Raw genomic sequence first — 25,217 nt, 5'->3', positions numbered from 1 at the left:
AGAACAACACACTTGAAGGCTCGTTCGTGCATTTCAAAAGAACAAATGCATTCATCTTGAGATGACGTTCACATTCAAAGAAGAAGAGAAAGAAAACTCAAAGCTTCGACTTTAATATCCAGCTTGCGTTGCTACCTCCGACAGGCAACTAAACATTGATCCTCAGCTTTAGTTGCGTAACATCATGTAACCAGATCCACTGGAATAAAAAGGTGTGCGGATGCTGCGAGAAGTGCATTAATATGGATCTTTCCACTGGCAAGTTTGCTGCGACGCACTTTTTGATATTCTAGTCATGACTATTAGGAAACCGACGTGGGAATGGAGACGCAGCAGCTGAGCTCTGAATGGGGGTTTATTGATCTATTTTTTGGCAGTGGGATGGAGATTAAAGCGTGAATACAGTATCATAACATCACACTGGCGCTGAGGATTTTTCTCCAGAGGGCTGCTTTATTATTCTTTGAGTCAATCTTCACTTGTCGGGAATTCATGATAACAGATGCGAAAACAAACTATAATGTTGCTGTACAGTGGCGATGCAATATCTGGAGGTTATGCAAGCAGTACTTATAAAGGGTAGGTCTGGTTTCAGACAACTTGAATTTCATTCTGGTAGTTTTTGGGGCAATGAGTAGCAATAATAAGATTTGGGAACACTTGATGGACACTTGATGGACACTGATCAGATGAGACGTATGCCAAATATATTTAAAAGATAAATAACTATATTGTACTATCCTTGCTTTCTGCTGCTACAAACAACTTTCTCCCTGGGGATGAATAAAGTATATATATTAACTATAGTTTACAGGTGGACTTCATGCTTCAACTATACTTTGACCTCCTGTAAATATCAGTCGTGAATGTTCAACGACACAAGAAGGAAGCTTTGGTGATGGAGGGAGTCGGAAAAGAGTGATAGACATCCCACAACTCGTATTAATTAATACGACAACATGGTAGTTACAAACAAACGTCTGAACTTCATTTATATTCTGGAAAAAACGGTTTGTTTACAACCTGTCTGATCAATATTTCTGATATTTCCGATGTTTCTTTACCCCTTCTCTTTTGATGAGCACTAATGTTACCACTACTGCAAAACCCCACAGAAATACAAGGTTAATTGTAATAATACGTTACGTTTTCTAAAAGGCATTGGTTAAATATTGGAGCACAATATAAAGTGTATCCTATATTCTATATGTCATTCTTATAATAACCTCTGTGGAAGGAAAATTAAAGTATATTATTGCAATAATAATTCTGCATCCCCCTTTCCTTGCATTGGAATTCTACTTCTCAAACAGACTAAAAACTACTGCATCCTAAATCGCTGTAAAGTCAAAAGCAAGAAGTTCCTTTTACGGTATTCGTGTATCATCATTAATAAAGTCCACGATCACGCGGGTCAGGCGAAGCTCCAACTGGTCCAGAGCGTCAGCAGCGTGCCGGCGTACGAGGCCAGAACCAACAGGTAGAAGCGGAACAGGAAGCGGTCGAGCTTGGAGCAGAGGGCCAGCCATTCAGCCTGAACCGAAGACTCGCTGTCCTCCTGGGATAAAGCCAGGTGGAGGGAAACCAGGTCCTGGAGAAGCCACTCCAGCCCAGATGGAGCCTCCTGGATCTCATTCAGGGACAGCAGGTCCTCCTCCAGCGAGGCATCGAACTCATAATCTGGTTTTGAAATATGAACAAGTATAGATTCGTGCAGGTTCTCTAACTACATTTGAAAACCAATCATTATGGGTGGGACAATATTAATGTATTCCTGACGTCGGTATTGTGGCTTAGTTTAAACAGCTTCACCAGAGTTAATGCAAAGCTTTCAAATGGAAAAGACTTTGCAATAGTTTTAAAGAGAGTCCTGCAAATACGTGTGTAAAGCTGAAGTATATACACGATGAGTTTAAGGCCATCTTAGAATATAGATGATTTCATAATGTGAAGCACAGACCTGGGGTTGCACAGCATCACGTGACCAAACAGTTTCCAGACCGCTGTATTATTTATTTCATTTACATTCAAGGTGAGAAATTATTCCAAGTAGGAAAAAGCCAACCCATTACTCTTTCCCATGCATTTTTTTTTAGAGTTTAAACTTGATTGCGCAGACAAAAAAAGAAAATGCCTCGGCTTCCTTTTATCCAAATGTTCTTTCAACCTTCAACCTGTTTTTTTTGTGGGTTTTTTTTGCAAACAGACCTGAGTAAACACACACTGTGCTGTGTGTGGCCTGTCAGCCGGGACATCTGCAAAATCAAAAGCCTTTTGAGCCCGTAGCTTACCTCCGGAGGGGTTGATGTGATCGAGGGTCTTAATGGAGGTTAGAGTGCTCTCCGTGAAGCCGGGAGCAGCTGAGCCGTACTTGTCCAGCAGGCAGGCGGACACTGACATTTGCCTGACCTCCTTCTCACTGTGGTGGAGCAGCTTCACCACCAGAATAGACTTGATCAGGCTGAGCATCAGCAGGGCCATGCACACAGCGAAGAACACACCTGGGTGGGGACATGGGAGTGAGGAACAGGAACGCTTGTTGCGCAAGTTTACGGACAATAACCGGAGTACGCCATTATTGATAACCGGTATTTAAGATCAAAACCTGATCTGTCTCTTGTGGTTCCTCATAGTTTTTGCCTCTGTTGGGGTTTTTTGTGCAAAGAGGGTGACACATGGAGGTCCTAATTATACCTAATAATATTGAGTAGGGTGTTTTTTATAGTTGCAATGTAATTGCAGTGCTATCTTGTGTATTTGGTTTCCATTTTTGGGCCATATATATATATATATATATATATATATATATATATATATATATATATATATATACAGATGTATATATATCATTCGTTTGCCTCTCTTGTTGCAATAACTGTAAAAAAATCAACAGAAGCAGGAAATAATGTACTGTCCATTTATCTGTGTACATGTATCCCAAACATACACAAAAGCAAAATGGACATACGGGTTAAACTAATCTATACAACAAACAAAAAAGTCATAAAGTGTCACACCTATGAGCGGCGTATTGACCGCTGTGGCAGGCAGTTCATCCGTCAGGTTGACTCGGAAGAGGGTGTAACCCAGGAGGATGCTGATCTTAAAGGCTATGCGTGTGCCGCTGCTCAGAGGCAGGTAGAAGCTGGTCACATCCACCAGCATGAGGAAGATGCTGGGGATGAGGAGACCCACCACATACAGCAGGGGGCGCCGGCGGATCAACACCTGAATGACAAAATAAGGACAAAGAGGCAGTAAATCTGATAAGACACATATTATGTATTACATCTAATAGTGCAGATAGCATTGTTTTCATTTGAACACATAGCTGCCGTCCTTTCTTCAAAAAGGATTTTTTTTTGGGGGGGGGGGGGGGATTTTTTTTCCCATTCAAGTTAAAATAAAAATGTTGAGATCTGGGAATGAACGGAAAAGAAAAAAAAACGTTTTCCATCCGAAACTCCTTTCGTGTGACATCGCTACAACGTAACGATATCCCAGTGAGCCATAAAATGCTCCATTGCTCTTTCGGGCTGAATAAATAGCCGCCATCCCTGCTCTCCACCTGCAACGGGGCCATGGGGCCATTTCCCTCACCACTAACAAGAAGTCCATTGATCAGGCAGCCACTGAGACAGTCTCATTATGGTCGCTCACCCTCCCCTGTCTATCAGCCTCCCTCTCTATCTGTCTCTTTACATGCCACAAACATCCCCCCCCATCATTTGGCATTAGCCCACTAGCCCGATCCATGAAGGTCACGGCCAATTGCTTTACACTTTACAATTCCACTGCACAGAGTGTGTGTGTGTGTGTGTGTGTGGGGGGGGGGGGGGGGGGGGGGGGGGGGGGGGGGGGGGGGGGGGGGGGGGGGGGGGGGGGGGGGGGGGGGGGGGGGGGCTAACCCACAGAGTGGCTACAGTTTAAAGCTCACCATCGATAAGCAATCACACTCTGTGACATTACTTTAACCCTTTTTATTTAAAATCGTCCCCGACCGCGTCAACGTGATGAATGCGCACGGTGACGAGACATTAAGGCGCATAAATACGTTGAACTGGATGTGGGCGTAGTCGGTGTCGTCCTGGTGGATTTGCCAGTAGCTCGAAGGGATGGACAACAGTTCCCATTCTCCGTCGTTCATGAACTCCCTCTTATCGTTAGCGATGGCCTCTGCACTCCTCCACAGCGCCAGGTCTATTTCCTTTACTGCAAGAGGGGGGAGATAATGAAGGATAAAAAGGGAAACAGTAAACATCTGTTTGTTTGTATGGATTTCTTCCTGGTACTTCAGTGTTCCCCCTATATACCCTGTCCAAAAACAAGGAGAATTGGATATTGGATATATTTCATTCAGTTGGAAAGTGGCTTCCCCCCAAAAAAAGATCTTTATCATTTTAATGTACGCTATACTTCGAATATTTTCATGATTTGAACTTAACATTTCTGACGCTGTCTCCACCGCCACCGGACTCCATTGACAAAAGCTGTAAAACGTTACCCGCTAACGTTAGCTTAGTCTGTGTTGTTGTGTGATCCACACAGCCGCACATTGTAAGGTTGTTAATTAGTTTTTATTTATTTTCTGACCGATAGCCAACCTTCATTAAAAGATTGTTTTATTGAAAGATTAGGCACACTTAAGGTGGGCTGACCATTCTCCTTTCAGCTTTAAAACTATTTATTTGTAACGGTCGATCTTTCTTTTCACTGTTTAACTGATGCTATCAATCAGAAATAATTATTATTGTTGGTTAACAGTTAAACAGTTGATTATTAACATCCCTATTATAGCTTCGCTTCTGTGCCTGTGTACTGTCATGGTCTGTGCCGACCGCCATCGAAGTGACTGGAGGTAAAACACACTGACTATGGATTTTTTTAAGGGCTTGGGAAATTATCATTTTGATGGTAAGACATATGTACTTCAGCCAAAATAAAAAAATATTCAGATTTGAACACAGAACGTCACTGGGAAGCAAAAGAATGATTTAAAAACCTAAAAAAAAAAACGGTGTTGAAGGTGTTGAACAACCAGAGTCTTATTGGAAGGCTACTGGTGGGCCCTTGATTGTACAGCTAAGCTCCATTCTTTGAAGCTCTGGAAAAAGCTATGAAGTCAACACTGAGGAAATAGTGTTTTTTTCTGTCTCCCTTAAGGTTTGGGACGTTCTACGATCAGGTAGTTGCAGACCACCGACCTGATCACAGGCAGAAAAACACACCTGAGTGAAGCCAGCTGCGGAAGGTGAGGCTGCAGTTTTGCTTGTCGAATGGAAAGGCGTACATCTCCAGGCTGCAGGCCAGTACCACCTGCATGGGTCGGTAGTACTTCACAGAGCCGGAGGAGTTCACGTACACGTAGGGGATCGGTAGGGACTTCCCCCCGTCCACGCTTGGGAACACACATGGAGGAGAGGGGAGGCAACGGGAGACGGGGACAACAGGACATAGAACCGGTCAGGCCATCTGGAGGTCCAGGTGCTATGAAAGTTTACTTTCTCATTCAATTTAATAAAAAGTGAATTATGACCTTGGGGCAGTTGCACCAGAGACGAGATATATCAATTAGAGGAGCGTTAATACCATTTCTTATATACCCCGGTTTCAAGTTCATTAGTAAGCCATGTTGACAAATTAACATTAACATTAATGCTGAATATTTTTCAATGCATACCATAGGGGGGTGGGGGGGTGTCTTGTGTTTTCCGTGGTCGGGGGCATCGCGTTTTCGGGCTTTTCCGCCCGTTTCGTAACGCCTCGAGGCAAATTCTTCAAATTTGTCACAAACGTCCACTTGGAGTCAACTTGATTAGAATTTGGTGGGAAAATGTCACTGTGACCTCATTAAACACACTTTTGGCTATAACTCAATACATAATTGGCAATTAATGACAATTTCACACGCATATCTTATAGGAGGAAATGATGAAGCGATGACATTTTAGACAGAGATGGTCATGAATTTAAATTGCAACTTCATTTAGGCAGAGGCATATAGCCGCAAGGGGGCAATTCCAGTTTATATATTTGTTCGACTGTTATGTTATTTATCAACTTGCAGATATATGTTTTTAAATATCTCTGGGAGCATAGAAGACATTTGTATATTCTACTCATATTTGCTCAGGGCCTATGGTGGGCATTAGAACAGGGTCTCTGCAAGTGGAATTGTATAATTAACTGAAATCAATGGAGGTCAACAGCTACTTGAAAGGTTGAATAACGCATAAAAAAAATGATGGACCGTGCATGGACCTTGGTTACACTGAAGGACACTGTAGTCTGACACTAGTTTGTTTCAGTAATTTCTTACAATTCACTAATGATAACATCAGGAATCCAGATGGCATCGGATGACAGTGATATCTCAGTGATGCCATCAAACTCCTCCGGGTCCCAAACCAGGAACTCATCGGTCCAGATCTGAAAAGCAGAGGAAGATGTTTGCTGTAAAAAATTATATAATTAGGTAATTGAATGGAAAATAACATATTTACTAAATATTGTAAAGCAAAGATTAAACTCTATACTGCCTTTGAGTGTAATCCAATCGATACCACATAATTCACAGACAGCACATGTGTAGAGAGTTGTTGTTAATTCACAAGATTTGCAGCATATAGTCAAGAAACATTTAAATGAAAACCCACTGTGTTGCATGAGTTATTTAAAGCTCAAGACAGAAGTCAGTCACGGAGGAGGTAGATAATTAGAGCTGCTTTAATTTAAAACATTTGGATATTAAGTCGTAGGAAAGGGCTTGTTTCCTAATGCTTTACAGTAAGTAATCCAAAAGGACACCTACAGATGCCACCCACCTGTCTGTACCAAATACTTGTAGTTATGCTCTGGGTCTTTCCATCCTGCGCAAAGGGGAAAAACACGATGACACATAATAGTTGATTTTATATTGAGGCTGTGGACTTTTATTCTGTCGGATCTCTAACCGTACATACCACATCGAGGACCGACTGCAGTATGAGGTCTATGTAGATCGTAGTAGGACTGGTCCAGTTGTGGACAGGTCGAACTCCGCAGTCGTATTTCCTGAGGAGGGTCCTGGTCAGCTGGTTCAGAGCCGATCTCTTTGGCTTCTCCGGCACACATTCGGCCAGATGAGCTGAAAGACAAAGCTGGATAACCCACCTGGGAAAAGCGGGGTTCATTGGGGGTCCCAGACCCAGCTCCTAGGTTCACCGTGCGGCAACATACTAGTGGTAATTTGATTAATTGATTAATTTGATTAGTGACGAAGCACAACACTGACAACGTGGGTGGTGGTGGGGGGAGGGGGGGGGGGGGGGGGGGGGGGGGTGGGGAGGGGGTCTCTTACACAGTTAGTGCAGCCGTACATGTGGGGTGTATTGATTGAAATGTCATCACATTTTTACACCATGGAAATTAAGTTTATGCTTTTATCAGTCAGGATTTTCTTTTTTAAGAAATAACACACGTCGCATGTGGGCTTTGTATGGCTTTACAGTTCAAAAGTAAAATAAGCAGTGAGTCATAGAGCTGCCACACTAAAAAAGAGCAAACCATTTTATTCAAGATATCAAAATATTTTAGAGCTAGCTTCTTTTTTTTTTTCTAGGACATTTTTACAAATCAGAAATGGTTGCAACAAAACCATGCAGGATATGAATATCTCGTACTATTCACGGAAAATGTTTCTTTTGCCAAAAAGAGCAGCTTACCTGAGAGCAACAGAGTCAGCCAAATGGGAGACATCAAAGTTTAACAGAAATCAGCCTTCCAGGTGAACCCGGTGTTATTCAGATGTCACATCAAAACATCTCCTCTGTTAACACAAAAAAAATATCCACTGTTTCAAGAGTAGCGGCGCTCGGTGCATGGGGAAGAACAATGAACAGGGTATAGTGCAGACATCTTTGGTCGCTCTGGTATTGATTTTTCCACTGCCTGGGTAAGGTGATATGTATCATAATGACTCCCTGAAGGTTTGTTTAGTGCCAGTGTCTTGCTTCATTACAGAGGGTGCATGAACACTCGGGTTATCTGTTACTTTAAAGGTGTTTCAACCCAGCTGAGTTCTTATCGAACTTCCAATTTACCAGTTGTTCCATCGCCTTTCCTTTCGTGTACAGTATCTCGTATTTACAGTTCGGCCCTTAACTTCCACCAAACGCCTTTTTATAGGTTTGAAATGATGCGCAAGACATATAGACCGCATTCGAAATGTAGTAAAAGCAGCAAAGTATTCGCAGCAAAAAATATATATACGAGTGCCAAATTGTACTCGTTATGCAGACCATTTCAGATTGATATTGGAGTATAATTAGTGATACATTTATGTGTGTATCACCTGAATGGTGCAGCTGGTAAAGGTTGCACATCATACTTTATTAGTTGATTTACAGTGTATATTCACGATAGATATAGGCCAGTTACTCTACAGTATAAAAATGTTCAATATTTGCCTTTGAATTGGAGTGTAAGTAGATTAAAAGTAATATACTCATCCCACCGCTTCTGTATCATATAAAATCTGCCACACACACTTTAAGTACTGTATTATAATAAGAACTGTCCTGTCACGTTAATTGTGTGCGTGTGTGTGTGTGTGTGTGAGAGAGAGAAAGAGCGAGAGCGAGAGAGAGAGAGAGAGAGAGAGAGAGAAAGCGGACGCGCGCGCACGTCGTTAACGATCGCTCTCGCCCACGCGCCTTGCCCTAACAGGTGAGCGCGCGCGCAGCTTTGCTTGGTCGCTCTCGGTGGTTTTTTGACAGATGGAGCTGGTTTGACTCGGGGAGTCCGCGGCTGGACGTGAAAACGGGACGAAATTCACGTCTCTCTCTTTTCTTTCTTTCTTTCTTTCTTTTCTCTGCGCAATGAAAGGCGAACAGACGGAAAACGGAGAAGACTCGTCGAACTCGGTGAGCGCAATGGACGACGGAACCGTTACCGACATGTTTTGAACTAACGTTGACACTAACACCCCCCCCCCCCCCCTCTCCCCACTCCCCTCCTCCTTTTAAAGTTACTTTAAACATCGTTTTATCTGAATACTGGGTAGAAAATAACCAAAAAGATTAACACAAGTTTTTAGAATAAGACTCGTGTTACGATGTGGCTGATTGGCACATATAGCAGTTTTAGCTAACCTAGCTTGAACTAGTTTTATATATTTATAAAAGCTCCGTTTTCTTTTCTTTTTTTTTAACTTTTCAGCTAAGTGCATTATTTGCTTGCTAAATTACTGGCATTTGGTTTTAAAGGCGAATTCAGTCTGATAAATTCAACGTTCACATTTTACGATGTTCTCGGTTGCTAGTCTCAAAGGTCACGTGATGTATCGGCGCCACGTTACATTAAACACCTCCACTCTCATCAGTGGCTCTGCGGCCATTCAAGTGGCCTTCTGCTCCATCAATGGGCCTTTCTAATCCAACCATCTGTGCAGACCGGCTTCTAATGACGTTATTATACTAAAGGTTAGGGTTTCACATACAGGAGAACATCTGTGATGCTCGTTATACTGTTTGTCTGAATCGGTTTTAAAAAAAAAATGTTGTACTGACATAGGAGGTGTGTGTGTGTGTGTGTGTGTTTGTGTGAGAGAGAGAGAGAGAGAGAGAGAGAGACCCAGTGCCTCTTGGTCACTGGTGGCATGGTGAGTGGAATGATAAACAGAAGCTTGTGCTATCCATGTCAGAAGCCTAAAATAGCCCCTCACCGGGCTCCATATAAGTCTGGTGATACCATGACATGTCCACCTGCTGTTGGGGTTAGCGGGCTTTATATAGCTCCTCTCGCTCAGCAGACTTATGTTTATTTTTATTTATTTTTAATTTGTGTCTATGTCTATTGAGGTCTAAACATATGACGGCTTTTGAGACTTTGTGTGTTTACAAATGGACGGTGGGAAGTTGCCATGTTAGCCGAGCTGGCTTTATTGGTTACCCCAATAAATATAGTATAGTGTTTGAATTTAGTTCATGGGAAACAATAAGCTTAAATGGATCATTCACCACTCCCCCCCCCCCCCCCCAAGAATACCCTGGACTGATCTATGGCTGAAACTAGTGTCCTCCTCGAGGAATCGGTCCTCATATACGCTTCACAGAACTGAGAATTTATCAATCCACGTCCATGCCATCCTTTCAAAGCCGCTGAGTCTGTCTCTTGTTCCATTGAGTCATTGTCACGATCCAGCCGACGTGTGAACCTCATATAGGCATGACAATGTTGGCATTTGGACACTTGTCCTTCAGCTCCATATATATATATATATATATATATATATATATATATATATATATATATACTTCTTGTGTGTCTGTACACTGGGTCACAGGCTATAAGTGCCCACACATATCCTCAGGTGCAACATGGGGCCAGTGTGTTCCCAACAATACAATGTGGGACAAGGTGGGCAAACAGTGGGATACCTGCTTGGTACCACAAGGGTTACGCGTGGATTACATTGGCTACGTTGATCAGTTGAAATAATTATTCTACTTTTTATGGGGAAGCGTTGAATATAATGGTGCAACAAGCAAAAATATATAATGCATTGTTGTTGTTAGTCCTGTTGCTGCACCTGATGAATAGCCCAGGGAGTCAAATACCAGTCGATCGCTAGCCACACTATGTGACTGCCACAAAGGACTTGTTGTCTGGAACGCTCCAAGTATCTCAAGCTTGACTATTGTTTGCCCTTTTTTTTCCCCAATCCGTTCACTCAACAGAGCAAAATCCTGATCGACCAGCTGAGGGAGATCACTGGCATCCAGGACCCTCAGGTTCTCTACAGAGCTTTGAATGTAAGCCCTGAGATCTAATCGTCAGCTTTTAGGAGACAACGTGCTCCCTCCTGTGTACTATGTGGTTATTTCTGCTACAATACAAGCAAGTGGATGGCCTTAATGTAATCAAAGCACATAGTAGTAGGACATGGGCAACTGTGTCATTACACAGATTCCAGTTGAATAGATCTGTTGAGCTGAACACATTTTCAATTCCTACAGTATGCTGTAAGATTACTTATGACTAAGATAACCTACTGATTAAGATTACTACCCAATGCCTATTTAGTTGACAGAAATCACACTTGTCCTCAACCCTCTATGGCATTTTTGGGGAATTTAGGGGTCCCTAATAATATATCAATCATAAAATCTCTAGCCCGATGTTGGTTTTTGTTGCCTCTTGGTTTGTGCCATGTAGGGCTATGACATGAGGGATAATTTAGAAATTATGTTACAGCCAAATTACCAAGTTCAAGTTACTATTGGAGCAGTTGTGGTTTATTAAATGTAAACATTAGCCAGAGGGTGGTGTGAGAGAAAAGGGTCTTTGGTGACTTAGTGTTTATCGTGTTATGAGTGTAAACGAATTAAGAGATGTGTTATTTTTAACCATCCAGTGGAGAACATGAAAGTCTAATCAAAATGTCATGGGAATTCATCCCTAGAGACATACTGCTAGTTGGCTAAAAAATGTTAAAAAAACATAGCCCTCGCTGTTGTTGTGTAATTAATGTTAAAGGAACACTCTTTGTTTACATTAAAAGCACCCGCAGGGTGCCGAGTTTCCACCCCAGCACACCGCTTATGTTTTGAAACACAACTGCGAATTAAAAAAAAAATCCCTAGGAGCTTGAGTTAATAGGAGCCTCATAAAAGTGATAATTGACAAGCAGCACAATAAACAGTCTGGCTGACTGTTGTGCCGGCATCGTCCAACCTGTTGCACCAGGGGCGGGCCGAGAAACAGCAGGAGCTCACAGGTGCTGTTAGAGTTCTATACAACATTAGAAGTCTTTGTCTATAGCTGGTTTCAAACACAAAAAAGGGATGTTTTGTTTGCGTAATTAGTCTTGTTAACTATATAATATTATTATTTTAATTACTCTGTGATTGCTATATTTCTATTTGCATGCATTTCACATGTTGCTTGTTTCGTCCCTGTGGTGTATTGTGTGGCTAAAATCCTCTGCAGATTAATAGTATCTAGAATGTCTGGCCTTATCTTTTCCATGTCCCCTTCTCTTTAAGGCCGGTCAAGGTGACATTGGAAATGCCGTTGGACTGCTGACAACCCAGTCGGCAGAGGTTCAGGATCCTGGAGAACCGCAGGAGTTGGCGACCTCTGCGGAGGCCTGGGAGGGCCAGAAAGGTATGTTGAGACAAAACAAGCGTGCACAAAAATTCTGACTGCCTTCACTCATTGGGATTATTTGCAGGGCTTTTTGGGATATGGAATCTGGAGTAACTTTCAAAAAAAAAACAGCTGAAAAAATGGATTTTCAGCTTGTGTTTAGCGAAGTTATCGGTATGGTTCAAACTACGTTGTACGACGAGTAATGCGGGGTGCAAAAAAAACGTCATAGCCTATTTATTTCTCTAAGATGTCAGTGTAGAACTTTATTTTTGTTGATTTCTCCTGTAACGTTGGGATTGACTTGCTTTTTGTATCCAGCCTCAAGTGGCCACATGCAAACTCTCCTTTATAGATGTTCTCCAGAATGTGGACAAGGAAGGGTTGAGTTAGTCCGCAGCATAGAAGAGGATTTATATTATGAAGAGCTACGTAATCTGTTACGCCCGATTGAAACCGGTTTCACTACAATTGTGGGATCTTGCTGTCTGTTTCGTCAGGACTTCCAAAAGATGAACTGCAGACGGCCATAGAACTCAGCCTGCAGGAGTCCCACAAAGCCCAGGAAGAGGAGAGAGAATTTAACAGGTACAAAATAACATTTTTTTTTTACATTTATGTATGAAAATGGAGACAGTAGATTACTAACAGAATTGAACGAAAGGGAATAGGAAAGACTTTCGTTTTATCTTATCTGTACGTGAAGAAATCAACCTGAAGCCTTGTCGAAGCTTAAAATAGGGTTTTTCCCTGAGAGATTTAGCCTTATTGTTCAACCTATGCACAGGGTTAGGGTCTCAACTGAAGTCGACCTGTGTTTAATACAGTAGTCGGTTCAGTGCTTTCAAATGGATCATTTGATGTACTGCAGGGCTCTCGAGGCCAGTGCGGAGGAGAATGCAGCGAGAATGAAGAGGAAGAGATGCGAAGCCCAGAGTGACATGTGCAGCCCTGCAGACTGGATCCGTCAGGACGACTGGCCCGTGGGCATTCGCAATGTTGGCAACACCTGCTGGTTCAGTGCCGTCATCCAGGTGAGAATAAGTGTGTGAGATTGGTTTCACCAAATTGATGGGGGGATGTACTCTGTTTTGACACGCATGGCGATACAGTGCCATGTACGTTTGCTTGCTTTCCTTTTTTAGTTTTTATCTAACCTCGGTACATAACAGTCGTAGTGCCCTGTATTATGGGATAGGCATTCTTGAATGTATAACACTTGACTAGAAATGCACAGCAAACACACAGCATATCGTCCGCTAAGCGCTCTCGTGTCACAGTGTCTCAAACTTAAAATAGCTCTCTTGGCTTAACAAACATTTATAGACTTGGAGTTTCCCTTCCAAGATGTCTAACTTTAGCCTGTCATAGGTGTTGCACCCATAGACTGTATAAAATGTGGACGTATGGTCTCCGTTACGTCACCCGTAGGTTTCTGAAGAGCTCAAAGTGAAGCAGGTGGACCCGGGAAAGATCGAGGCTCGATGAGGCTAGGTCTCGTTACGCATAACAAATGCTAACTTAGCAACTACGGGTAGCACCATTTAGCTAGCTAGGTTAGCGAGGTGCACTGTGAACAACTGTTGCAAAAGGCACCGACGCCACAAACACAGACGAGAGGTCGAGTTCAATGAACCAAGGCAACGCCGAGCGGACAGTGCGACGGCGCCCACCTGTCACTCAACGCAGCCACACCCTTAATGCATAACTCTTAAGCCTCACTTTTCAGCCTCACCTCTTCACTGACTCTATACCACGCTAATAGAGTTATTAGAAACACCACCGAGGAGAAGTTGTGGGGGGATATTTCTGCAAAATGAGCTGCTAATTCTATTACAACTCCATTCCAGACTGAATTTAGTCAGACCTATCGGGTGGCTCGGCAGAAACTGGAGCCCTCATTGAGAGACACAGGCTGTGTGGATAATTTAATGGCGAGGGATGCGATGATGGAGTGAGCAGTGGACATCCTAGTATCGGCCCGAAATGGACAGAGAGGAGACACTGATTGTCTTTATTGAACTCAGATATGCCTCTACGTCCCATTTAGAAGTCAAACCCCAAGAGGACAGAGTTTATTATCGGGGAATAGAAATGGGGAAATGAGGCGGTGTCGTTTTGAATACAAATGATGTTGAAATAATAGCCTTTTGTTTTGTTTTGTTTCTGGCATCGATACTGTTTGTTACAACTGAACTGGTTGTTGTAGATTCAACAGAGCCGGACTCTTGATAAAGCAGTCTCCCTTTTTAAAAAGTAATTATGCTATCAGATTGAGGCTGAGTGACCACATCATTCAGTTGTCAGCTCATATTCCCTCTATTATCCTTTGTGGTATAAATTACAGTAAAACGGAGATAAGCCATAATTGAATTTCCTCCTCAAATGGAAATTTATATATCAAGATATTCATACGTGCTCAGTAGCTCCGCTCACCACCACACATGACACATAAGAGTATCTGATTGGTATTAATGTAGTTTAGTTTATCACGAGTAACAGAAGCAGCTTATAACAAATTAGCACGGTTTGCGTGCCAGAGAAAAATACTTTTAAGGAACGTCTTTTTCTCCATCCACATTTTACATTAATGTTAATTTCACATAGACTTCAATGCACTGTAATATTGAAACGTCCGCCTTATTCATTTGATTTGACCTCACCTTCACACTCTTTTATATTGTCTGTATAATGAGATTGACTTCTCATTCACAACAACAACAAATACATATCATTGACATGGGGAGCAGTAGTCTGGGCTGTTCAAGGAACAAGTTTCCTCCATGATATTTCCAAGTTATACCACCACGTCATCATGACCTGTCCGTTGGTTTGTCGTCTTTGTTGCAGTCACTGTTCCACCTGCCCGTGTTCAGGAGGCTGGTTCTCAGCTACCATTTGTCTGAGCGAATCCTGGAGAAGTGTAAGAGCCATTCTGTGAGTAAACGCATGTCTTGATTCATAGAAATAAAAACAAGAGGCTCTGTTAATATGAACGCAGCCACCATGTGATAGAGGTGGAGGGGGGGTTGAAGTTTGACTCCGACCTTCTTGCGTCAACAGGACAAGAGGAACATGGCTTTCATGCAGGAGCTGCGCTGTCTTTTCGCCCTCATGGTGGGCTCCACTCGCAGGTTTGTTGATCCTTCGGCTGCAGTGGAGTTACTGCGAGACGCCTTCAGGACCGCCGAGGCCCAACAGGTACAAGCGCTTCACCCAAAGGACAGTTCCCGAGTGTGGAGAAGAATGGGTCGATTCTCTCTCTCGAGTCGCTCTTTCTTCTTAATGTTAAATAACTATACGGATGCCGACAATTACTTTGTTGTTGTTTTAATTTGTCCTGTTTTTCTTTTTTTTCTTTCAATAGGCCTCAGGTGGCCTATTGCTTTTATAAAACGGTTTCTGTATGTACCGTCGGCACATTTATAGCACATTTATCTTTTTTTTTTTCTTGTAGCAGCACTTTTATTTGTGTTTTGGGGAGGATAAATTTATATTGAGATATTCCGTCTGAACCCCAAAATGCATAATTTCTCACAAACTTGCATCTTGTCTATCTGGAGTTTCTGGAGCCTTAACTTCTTTCCAGAGTGCGCTCCGATTGGGGTGAGCAGTGGGCAATATTTCTAAATGTACCTTTTTTTTGTTTAGTTAGTTTCTTCTTTTGTTTCCCAGATGACGAACCAACTCATGTGACTTCATTCATTCTTTGACCCTGACTCAATCCTTCGCTATTACAACTTCACAGCTTCTCTTTTCTTTTGTCTCCATTTCAGGACGTCAGTGAGTTTTCCCACAAGCTGCTCGACTGGCTCGAGGACGCATTTCAGCTGGCGGCCAAGGAGTAAGTTATATGTCGATGTCGTCCACATGCATGGACTAATGTTCTTCTCTCTTTTGGATGCTGAGCTACATTAATATGATGTAATGTTTTGCTTTTCAGTAACGTGGAAGACAAACGAAAAAACCCCATGGTCCAGCTTTTCTATGGCACCTTTGTGACAGAAAGGAGACACGAGGGTATGAGTGTTGTGTCCGTTTTTTTGTCACAGTGACATCGATATGAATTATGTTCTCAGTCACTCACATTGACGTGACTCTGCTTAGGTAAGACGTTGTGTAATATCGAGCAGTTTGGCCAGTACCCGCTGCAAGTCAACGGCTTCAACAACCTGGACGAATGCCTCGAAGGTGCTATGGTCGAGAAAGAGATCGAGTCTCTACATTCGGATCACAGTGTCACGTCTGGCCGTGAGGTAAACGATCCCAACAACTGACTAACAACAGAATGTCTGCGTATGTGATTTTTTTTATTTTCTTCTTTTTTTTTCTCCGCTGCTTATCTGATGTCGTATTTTTTTTTCTCGTGGCTGCAGAGATGGTTCAAAAAGTTACCGCCAGTCTTGACATTTGAACTGTCCCGATTTGAATTCAACACCCAGCTGGGCCGTCCTGAAAAGATACACAAGAAACTGGAGTTCTCACAAATCATTTACATGGACAGGTGAGCTGTGTGCAGATAACACGACAATCGCAGACGTGCACTATTCCTTTCAGTTTCACTCGTTTCAACGTGAGAAAAAGAAGCTTTAAAAGGACACATTTTTCGCTCGGATTATAATCTACAAATGTAGAGGAACAATCCACGCTGCTGCGTGTCTGTTCCAATGTTACAACAGGTCTTAACACATGTACTGATCAATTTTGGGCGATTGCCTCATTTTTCTGTGTACAGGTATCTTCACAAAAACGTACAACAGACCCATGACAGGAGATTAGAAGTGAAAAAGCTCAAGGAACAACTAGCAGCCCTTCAACAGAAACTTGAGTGGTAAGTTACCTCTTGAAGGTGAGATAGGATTTTAAGACAATTTCTTGTACCAATTGTGTCATGTCTTCATTTACAGCTACAAAAACTATGGCTCCGGACCTACCAAGTATCCTCTGGCTGACATGCTGCAGTTTGTGCTGGAGTTCGCCACCACCAAGCCCACAAGTGTTTCCCCAGCTGAAGATCTGAGACCAGCTTCTCCAACTCCCGCAAGCCACCCCCTGAGTGAACTCCTCTCCAAAGACAGCAGGTTGAGTACACAGAGGACCCAGAGAATCTGTACAAGCCAAGGCCAGGGCCCGTGAATAAGATACTGTCAACAGACGGCATAAAACTGTCAAAAGAAAAAAATGATTCTCACTGATGACACAAGTTCCTTCTTTACGAAACTTACGTGACACCAAAACGTTCTTTTCACTTCCCAGCGAACCGGGAGACACCGATTCGTTGGAGGGTCCGGTCTCCAGTGTTTCCAGTTGTCAGCGGACCCCCATATACAAGCCCTTCACCCAGTGCAGACTCCCCGTGGACTGCACACCACACCCAGCCCCCCACAGCGTCACTGAAGAGGAGCTGCACTTTGTTAAGACCTGCCTGCAGCGTTGGAGGACTGAAGTAGAGAATGACATAAATGGTACGCTTCCATCACAGTTTCTTTTTAGGGTGCAGAAAGTGGTCGATCTTGACACTGAAATTGCAGCGAGCCTCTGAAAGCACACCTTCCACTGCACCTCCACTCCCAAGATGCCTGGTATTTAAATCTAAAAAGCAAGCGGGGAAAGAACCTTTAGTGCGCATTGAGAAAGAAAAAAAAAAAACAGAGCCCAACGTCTCTGAAAGTCAATGCCTTTCCCAAGAAAAGCATTATATGTCAATTGGCAAGCCCTGCTCGCCCACATTAATTTGCCGTTATGATCCAAATATTAGGATCAAATAAAATTTCCCCTCAGCTGCTGTATGTGTACCATAATGACGTGTGTTTATTTTCTGTGTTTCTTGTGACTGCGTGTATGTCAGAGCTAAAGGCCAGTATTGACAGGCTCACTCAGATGCTGGAGGGCATGTACACAGGCAACTGTCTCTGCCAGGTAGGACTCGCCTAATTCACTCTGACAAACAGCAATTCAATCACGTGTTTTACAGCTGAAGTGCATTGACTGAGATTAGAACGAAACTCTTATTGATCGCTGTGGAGAAACTGAAAATAACGTCACGTGGTGATTCAATGCTGTCCTTGTATTTAGGCGCCCTACAGACTCCATGCAGTGCTCGTCCACGAAGGCCAGGCATCGGCCGGCCATTACTGGGCTTACATTTATGACCACGCCAACCAGCGCTGGATGAAGTACAACGACGTGAGCATCACCGAGTCATCGTGGGAGGAGCTGGAGCGAGACTCGTTTGGGGGAATCACTAACGCCAGCGCCTACTGCCTGATGTACATTGACGACAGGTTACCCTCCCTTATCACAGGTACACCTCCGTGTGTTTCTCAGTTGTATGATGGATTAAATTAACCTTGAATAATCCCGGATGGGATATCGCCACGTGTGTGTTTTTGTCCATGTTTGTCAGAAAGCATTCATAGATAACGTTCTTCCTTACGAGCAAGAAACAGGATTAAGTTTGCAAACAACACACAATAATATTTAAAAAATGTTAATAGGACTCAGCTAACTTGTTAAAAGGCAGGCTATTCCATATTATTATAAACTAGAACAGTAAGTAAGTCCAACACATATTGACTAATTATGTATAAGGAACAGTAGCATATTGAAAAATGCCATTTCTATAATCACCAATTCTACTGTAAGTGGATATGATTGCGTCCGTCTATTAACGGCTCTATCCTACATCCACCTAGAAGACACAGATGATGAGACGGGCCAGGTGCTGCACGGCATGGACTCCCTGCCGTCCGTCCTCCGACGCTACGTCCACGAAGACAACCGCTGGTTCCAGCAGGAGCTCAGTGAATGGGAGGAGCAGTTTGGCCAGACCGCGACCCCCCAGGGAGAGTCCACAGCCTCCGCAGAGCCCCCGGACCCCAGCCCAGTCAATATACCCCAAACAGAAGTGGAGCCGGCGCCCCAGTCTGGACCAACCACCGAGGAGCTGGACCAGGGATCCTCCTCAGAGCAGGAACCTGACGCAGAAGCAGTGAAAGACCCAGAGCCTGATCCCAGAGAGAAGCCGCCTGCAGGTCTGTAGTGGCGACTAGAGAAAAGGAAATGGAGGGGTGGGGGGGGGGCCCGGTTTGTGTATGCGTTAACAACCCATCGTGTACGATTTTCAGATAACTGCAGGGCCATCACTCCAAATATTTTGCATTTAAAGGCGTATAGTAATGGCATGGTCATATGTGTGTGTGTGTGTGTGTGTGTGTGTGTGTGTGTGTGCTCTCACCCCAAAAGAATCTGAGTTAACGCCACCACCACCCCAGAGCCCCGGCTGCCAGCCAGACGACACCAGCAGTGCGGCAGTCACTGACACCCTCGGGCCCAGCCAGAGCTCCACCTCAGCTGAGAGAGAGCTTCAGTGTCAGGTGCCCCCCCCCCCCCCCCCCCCCCCCCCCCCCCCCCCCCCCCCCCCTTGTAGAATATGGGTCAGTAACTCTAGGCCACAAAAATAAAGTTTGTACATCTGGGTTAAGGGTCTCATTCCACCACTTAGCATAGCAATGGAGATCCAGGCTCAATGTCTGGCAGGGTGTAGAGTCGCACGCTGATAAACAAAAGGTTAGAAGTGATTACTGCTATTAGCGGAGTTTTATCTGACAGTCATTAGCTTGTTCAGAGACGTATCATATAATTTACACTTTATCGGTCCAATAGAATGATGCAAAGTGACCATAGGAATTTAATTGACAAACAGTGTATTATGGCTGTTGTAGGTTATAATTTTAACTGCAAGTATTATACATGGTGTGTGTGGTTTGATGAGGTTGACCCCAACCTTGCATTGTCCATCCATAATTATTATTATTTCTTTTTTTTTAAGCTACAGTGGCTGTATTTACGCCATAGAAGCACAGCTGTCAACAAAACAATATTATAAGCCTCGTAAATATAAGATTTATTGTAAGCTGTTCCATTAAAAGGCTTTTCAATAAACTAGTGTCTTCAAACCACTTCATTACCACTCGTGTCTCATCGAGACGCAGATGAGTATTACTCCCTAAGTGCATTTCCAAATGTGTTCAGCTGCAGACTTTCTGCTGACCCACCTGACTTTATATAATAAGATCAACCTTTCACTGGATACAAGGAGCTATTTTGAATTTCACACACTCCCTTAGCCAATTTGTTCACCTGTTCACCGTTAAAATAGAAACGCGTGCTCTATGACATTTAATAATGCATCCAGATGTGTAGATAAGGGCGGGTGGAGTTCCACAGGGAGGCACGCTATGCAAAGCCCTGAACAGGATGAGCGTACATAGATAATGTTGTGACGGTTCGCCATAGTAATCTGTGTCCCGTTTAATATTTCTCTTGTCAGACTTCTGGCCCTGAAGCAGAGCTTAGTGACCCGGCACCGGCTGAGCTCCATGTGGAGAAGGACGAGGTGCAGGCGGCAGGACTCGGCCCTCAGGCTGAAAGCGAGCCGGAGGCTTCCAGAGACGCACCTGAAGATGAAGCAAAGCAGGAGGGGGAGGAGGAGGAGGAGGAGGAGGAGGAAGAAGAAGAAGAAGAAGAAGAGCAGGAGGTCCCGGCCAGACAGCGACAGACTGAGAACGAGGTCTCAGAAGTGGAGATCCCCAACGTGGGCAGGATCATGGTGAGAGCTGACGCTGATGGATACAACGAAGAGGTAAGTATGTGCGATATGAATTCAGTAGCTGCTTCCACTTCGCATATTTAAAGCCAGTGCCCCCAAATGTAAATTATACTGGGTGGAGATCTGTTTACTTTTCAGATCTGAAGTCTTAAATATGAAAAGAAGAAAAGTATACTGAAACACCACGAAACTTGTTCTTTCCACAGACACCATGAGCGCCTTTTATTGTCAAACTGTTGTACAATCTCCGCTTCCTCCTCCATTTGGTAGATGATGCTGACTCCCGCGATGCAGGGCGTCATTCTCGCCATCGCCAAGGCCAGAAAAACCTTCGATAAGGAGGGCCCTGAGGCCGGCCTCATCAAGGTACGGCGCTCTTTGTAGGGGTCATTGGAGATTATTGCGACTCTAAATTCCCGCAAAATAATTAAATATTTGTGCTTTCTGAAATTGCTACATTAAACTGCTTCCTCCACATTTAGGAGCAATTTTTTCTCTATATATTGTTCCCACTGTTCCCCCCCCCCCCCCCCCCCCCCCCCCCCAAAGGCCTTCCACGAGGAGTATTCCCGTCTGTACGAGCTCTCCCAGGAGGAGACCACCCCCCAGGAGGATGCTCGCCTGCAGCACGCTCTGGTCTACTTCTTCCAGAACAAGGCGCCCAATCGCATCATCGAGAGGACGCTGTTGGAGCAGTTTACCGACCGCAACCTGAGCTTCGACGAAAGGCATGCAGATACAGACAAAAAGGGCTCATTGACGAGCTGCAGACATTAGTCTATTACATTGGTGTTAAGTTTTCAACACTTTCAAGACATGAGAATACAGATGAACTATTGTCACAATCTAGGATGAAATGATTATAAAGGAAAGGGGCAGCAGGTGGTGATGAAATAAAACACTGCAGACTTTATTCTGTTACATTGTTATATATAAACAAAGTTGTGAGGCTCAAAGCATTACAAAAACATATAATGCTCCATAGTTTTCTCTCTGGTCGTTTCTTTTTAAGCTCAATGTTTACACATAGCATGAGTGAGTGAGTAAATAAGATAAAATGGGGCTTTACAGCTGCAGCTCATCACCAGACTTAAGAAATGCAAGCTGTCATACCGCCACCTGGTGTCCAGAGCAGAGGATTGCACCACAGGGCGAATGTTCCTGGACCGATCCTTTTTTGTAAATGTCAAAAGCGTTCACGGCCGTCCTTTCTGTCCATGCAGGGCCATCAGTATCCTGAGGGAAGCCCGAACCAAGCTGCGCCTCATCAAGCCAGAGGACATGGATATGGACGAGTACTTGGTGGGTTGACTCATACACTTTTTTCCTACATATGGCAGTGTACCGAAACGTGCAAAGGTAGACTTTGGAGACCAATTCATGCCTACTGGGCCAAAATATCGAATACAATACAAACTTAACATCAGATATATCACTTATTAAAAGGATCCGTTTGTTTCTTATCATGAGATTTGTTGTCGGTAATAACAAATCTAGAATATCGCCAGCCTTGAGGAGTGAAATGGGAATGACTTAGTGCCTTCGCTGACAATAAAATGAATAAATAGAAAAGACAACTAGAGAAGGAACAACGCCTGGATTTAATTAATCAGAAAAATTTAAAATTGAAGAAGAAGAAAAAGCAACACAAATAACAAATGGAGTAATTGTCTTTTTTTTTTGCTTTTTCACAGCAGTGGCATGACGACTACAAGCTGTTCAGAACGGTGTTTGTCTACCTGCTGACCGGACTGGAGCACTACCAGCATGACAAGTAGGTGTTTCGAATGGGAACCAGCTGATCCAGCGTGTCAGATCCATGGTACGCTGTTTTGTTTTCGTCCACGTGTTCAGCGGAGGTTTCCTTGTGTGTGTGTGTGTGTGTGTGTGTGTGTGTGTGTGTGTGTGTGTGTGTGTGTGTGTGTGTGTGTGTGTGTGTGTGTGTGTGTGTGTGTGTGTGTGTGTGTGTGTGTGTGTGTGTGTGTGTGTGTGTGTGTGTGTGTGTGTGTGTGTGTGTGTGTGTGTGTGTGTGTGTGTGTGTGTGTGTGTGTGTGTGTGTGTGTGTGTGTGTGTGTGTGTGTGTGTGTGTGTGCGCTCTGCAGGATGCGAGAGGCACTGATCTTCCTGGCTCATGCGTACGAGACCAACGCCACCCTCCTGAAGAATGGAGAGAAGCGAGGCATGGACAAGTGTCTCATTGCCGTTTACAGGAGGAAATGTCTCACTGTGAGTAAGGCGGCTCTAGAAGTCAGTGTGTGTGTGTGTGTGTGTGTGTGTGTGTGTGTGTGTGTGTGTGTTTGAACAATGCAGTCCATCGTTGACCCTGGAACCTCAAAATCCCGTTTAGCATCTGTTCTCCGGAGCTTTCAATCATACGGCATAAACTCCAGCTTTCATGCCGGTGTACATCGTGGCAGCTACTTTACGATTTAGTCTTATTCTTTACTCTGAAGACGAGAATGCTCATTAGTTTTTAGTCTCATTTTAGTCTTTTTTTTTTTTTTTTAATCCCTCGCGGTTTCAGTCGAAAACTCAAAAGGTTTCGTCCAGTTTTAGTCGACAAATAAATTACATTTCAAATCAACTTTTAGTCTAAAAAAATGTTTACTCTTAATTTTGATTTTGGTCAGCTATTTTTTTTTTTTTTTTTATTTAGTCTTAGTCGTGTGTCAATTTTCCTTATTTAGTCATAAGAATATATTGAAGTTCAAAGTTCAAAATAAGATTTTTGCATGATTAAACTTTGCTACTCCCGAGTCCTCCCGACCGAGCGCATTATCAGAGCCGCCCAATATGCTAAAAAATAAGCATTAACGAACCACTGAACCCAAACTGCAAACTTTATGCAATAAGGTAGCAACATTTTTCAGAAAGTCAAGAAGGGCAGCGATGGACCGAGTGCCGTGTGAGTAGAGACCGAAAACGGAGTGACACGGGCAAAGAGAATTAATCGAAAGGTGATGAAATCCAAGAGAGGTTTTGGTAACGTTTTTTTATTTTTCTAACCTACATTTTAGCCTCGTCACAAATCGACAATCCCCTGAAAACGGAGGAAGGTTTTCAGAACGGCTACTCGGTGAACCCCGTGGCGAGATTGTTTTCACACTACATGTCTCGTGGTATGAAAATCATGCGGCATCTATCCACCTGTGTAGTATTAATGCATCTCTTCTCCTCCTCCTCCTCCTCCCTCCATCCACCATGCAGGCATTGAATGAAAGCGCGTCTCGGCTGTTTTGCAGCGGCGAGGAGACGAACGTGGAGGAGGGCATCGCCATCATGGACGAGGCCGTCATCCCCTGCCTTCACCTGATGAGCCGAGACTCGGCTCTGTCCCGGGAAGACCGGGACGCCATGGAGAGCATCCGCAGCCACTGGTGCTGCTGCCTGGGCCGGGACATGGAAGGTAAGACGAGTTGATTAACGACACATCTACTTGCGGTCAACGTGGTTGCGAGAACTACTAAATAATTGCAAAGTCCCTATTAGTAACATTTTAGAAACATGCATTTAGTTTTTTACATCCGTGCTTGCTTCTTTCTTGACACACCATCAGTGGACTGGCGTGAAGCTCTCGGCAGGACTGTGTTTAGCTAGACTAGTTTAGCCCTCAGTGTTGTCATCAGTCTAATAAATGTGATATATATAGTAAACATATATAAATAAACATAGCAATAAAACAGAAACGGTAACCTAGGGTTAGATACGAATGAAAGGAAAGGAAAGGAGCGTGTCATAGATCAGGTTACAGGTGCGATGGCGACACCTTGCGGTTGGACGGCGGTACTACACAACGGCGTCCACATTTAAAAAGGACGTTTCCTTCTCCCAGGGAGACGCCATGAACTTTCTCTACACATTATAAACATAAAGCATTGTGACAATACTGTAAAGGTACATTCGTCATCCACCATGCCTAGAGTCCGTGCCTTTTATACACACTGGTACTAACACCAACAAACATTACATTTAAAAATAAAAAAAACGTTTTGTTTTCAGACTCGTTGCAGGTGAAGCTGGGCGAGTTTCTGCCCCGGGTTCTGGACGGTTCGGCTGAGACGGTAGTTCTTAAAGACCCGCCCAAAGTCCACGTCAGCCAGGCCCACGACCTGTGCAGCCGCCTGGCCGCCGTCATGGAGTCCATCCACGGCACCTCGATAGTCAGCGTCAAATAAAACCTCCTCGACTGCCGCGCGCCCCCGAACCCGCGAGCGACTTGGCCGATGATTCATAATTCTGTGGTGGCGGCGTGTTAGTTTTCAACGAGCCAAATCACGTGTTTCATTGTATCTGCTGGTTTATTTAATTGCACATGCATATCCTTGATGGTTTGACAAAACTGTGAGCACTCTTTAGGGGGGGGGGGGGGGGGGCATCCCCTGTAGGTTACAGTGTGTGCCTTCTGCCCATTGCACTTAGTATACTTTTTAAGGATGCTTTAATGGCCTTAAAGCAGCAGCAGATCATGCAGGGAAAA

The 25,217-nt window shown here is 43.8% G+C and overlaps 2 protein-coding genes across 2 annotated transcripts; one reads left to right on the top strand and one right to left on the bottom strand.

Annotated features, from left to right (window-relative positions):
- Nucleotides 1-1,414: 1,414 nt before the first annotated feature.
- Nucleotides 1,415-7,737, bottom strand: htr3b (5-hydroxytryptamine (serotonin) receptor 3B). Its single transcript, XM_034550347.1, has 9 exons — nucleotides 7,704-7,737; nucleotides 6,963-7,126; nucleotides 6,825-6,869; nucleotides 6,320-6,429; nucleotides 5,229-5,398; nucleotides 4,055-4,212; nucleotides 3,018-3,228; nucleotides 2,292-2,501; nucleotides 1,415-1,680 (listed from the first exon to the last, which is right to left on the bottom strand). The coding sequence occupies exons 1-9, from the start codon at nucleotides 7,735-7,737 to the stop codon at nucleotides 1,415-1,417; spliced, it is 1,368 nt and encodes a 455-aa protein (XP_034406238.1).
- A 1,121-nt stretch (nucleotides 7,738-8,858) lies between these two features.
- On the top strand, nucleotides 8,859-24,915 carry usp28 (ubiquitin specific peptidase 28). Its single transcript, XM_034550690.1, has 26 exons — nucleotides 8,859-8,903; nucleotides 10,719-10,793; nucleotides 12,027-12,147; nucleotides 12,630-12,717; nucleotides 13,001-13,163; nucleotides 14,980-15,066; nucleotides 15,193-15,330; nucleotides 15,906-15,973; nucleotides 16,073-16,149; nucleotides 16,237-16,385; nucleotides 16,506-16,633; nucleotides 16,865-16,960; nucleotides 17,037-17,210; nucleotides 17,386-17,594; nucleotides 17,978-18,048; nucleotides 18,205-18,433; nucleotides 18,825-19,163; nucleotides 19,375-19,505; nucleotides 20,462-20,773; nucleotides 21,011-21,106; nucleotides 21,290-21,468; nucleotides 21,964-22,042; nucleotides 22,435-22,514; nucleotides 22,843-22,966; nucleotides 23,948-24,146; nucleotides 24,740-24,915. The coding sequence occupies exons 1-26, from the start codon at nucleotides 8,859-8,861 to the stop codon at nucleotides 24,913-24,915; spliced, it is 3,633 nt and encodes a 1,210-aa protein (XP_034406581.1).
- Nucleotides 24,916-25,217: the final 302 nt, after the last annotated feature.

The sequence above is a fragment of the Cyclopterus lumpus genome, chromosome 14, assembly GCF_009769545.1.
Source record: "Cyclopterus lumpus isolate fCycLum1 chromosome 14, fCycLum1.pri, whole genome shotgun sequence".
Lineage (NCBI taxonomy): Eukaryota > Metazoa > Chordata > Actinopteri > Perciformes > Cyclopteridae > Cyclopterus > Cyclopterus lumpus.
This window is presented reverse-complemented; position numbering and strand designations above follow the sequence as displayed.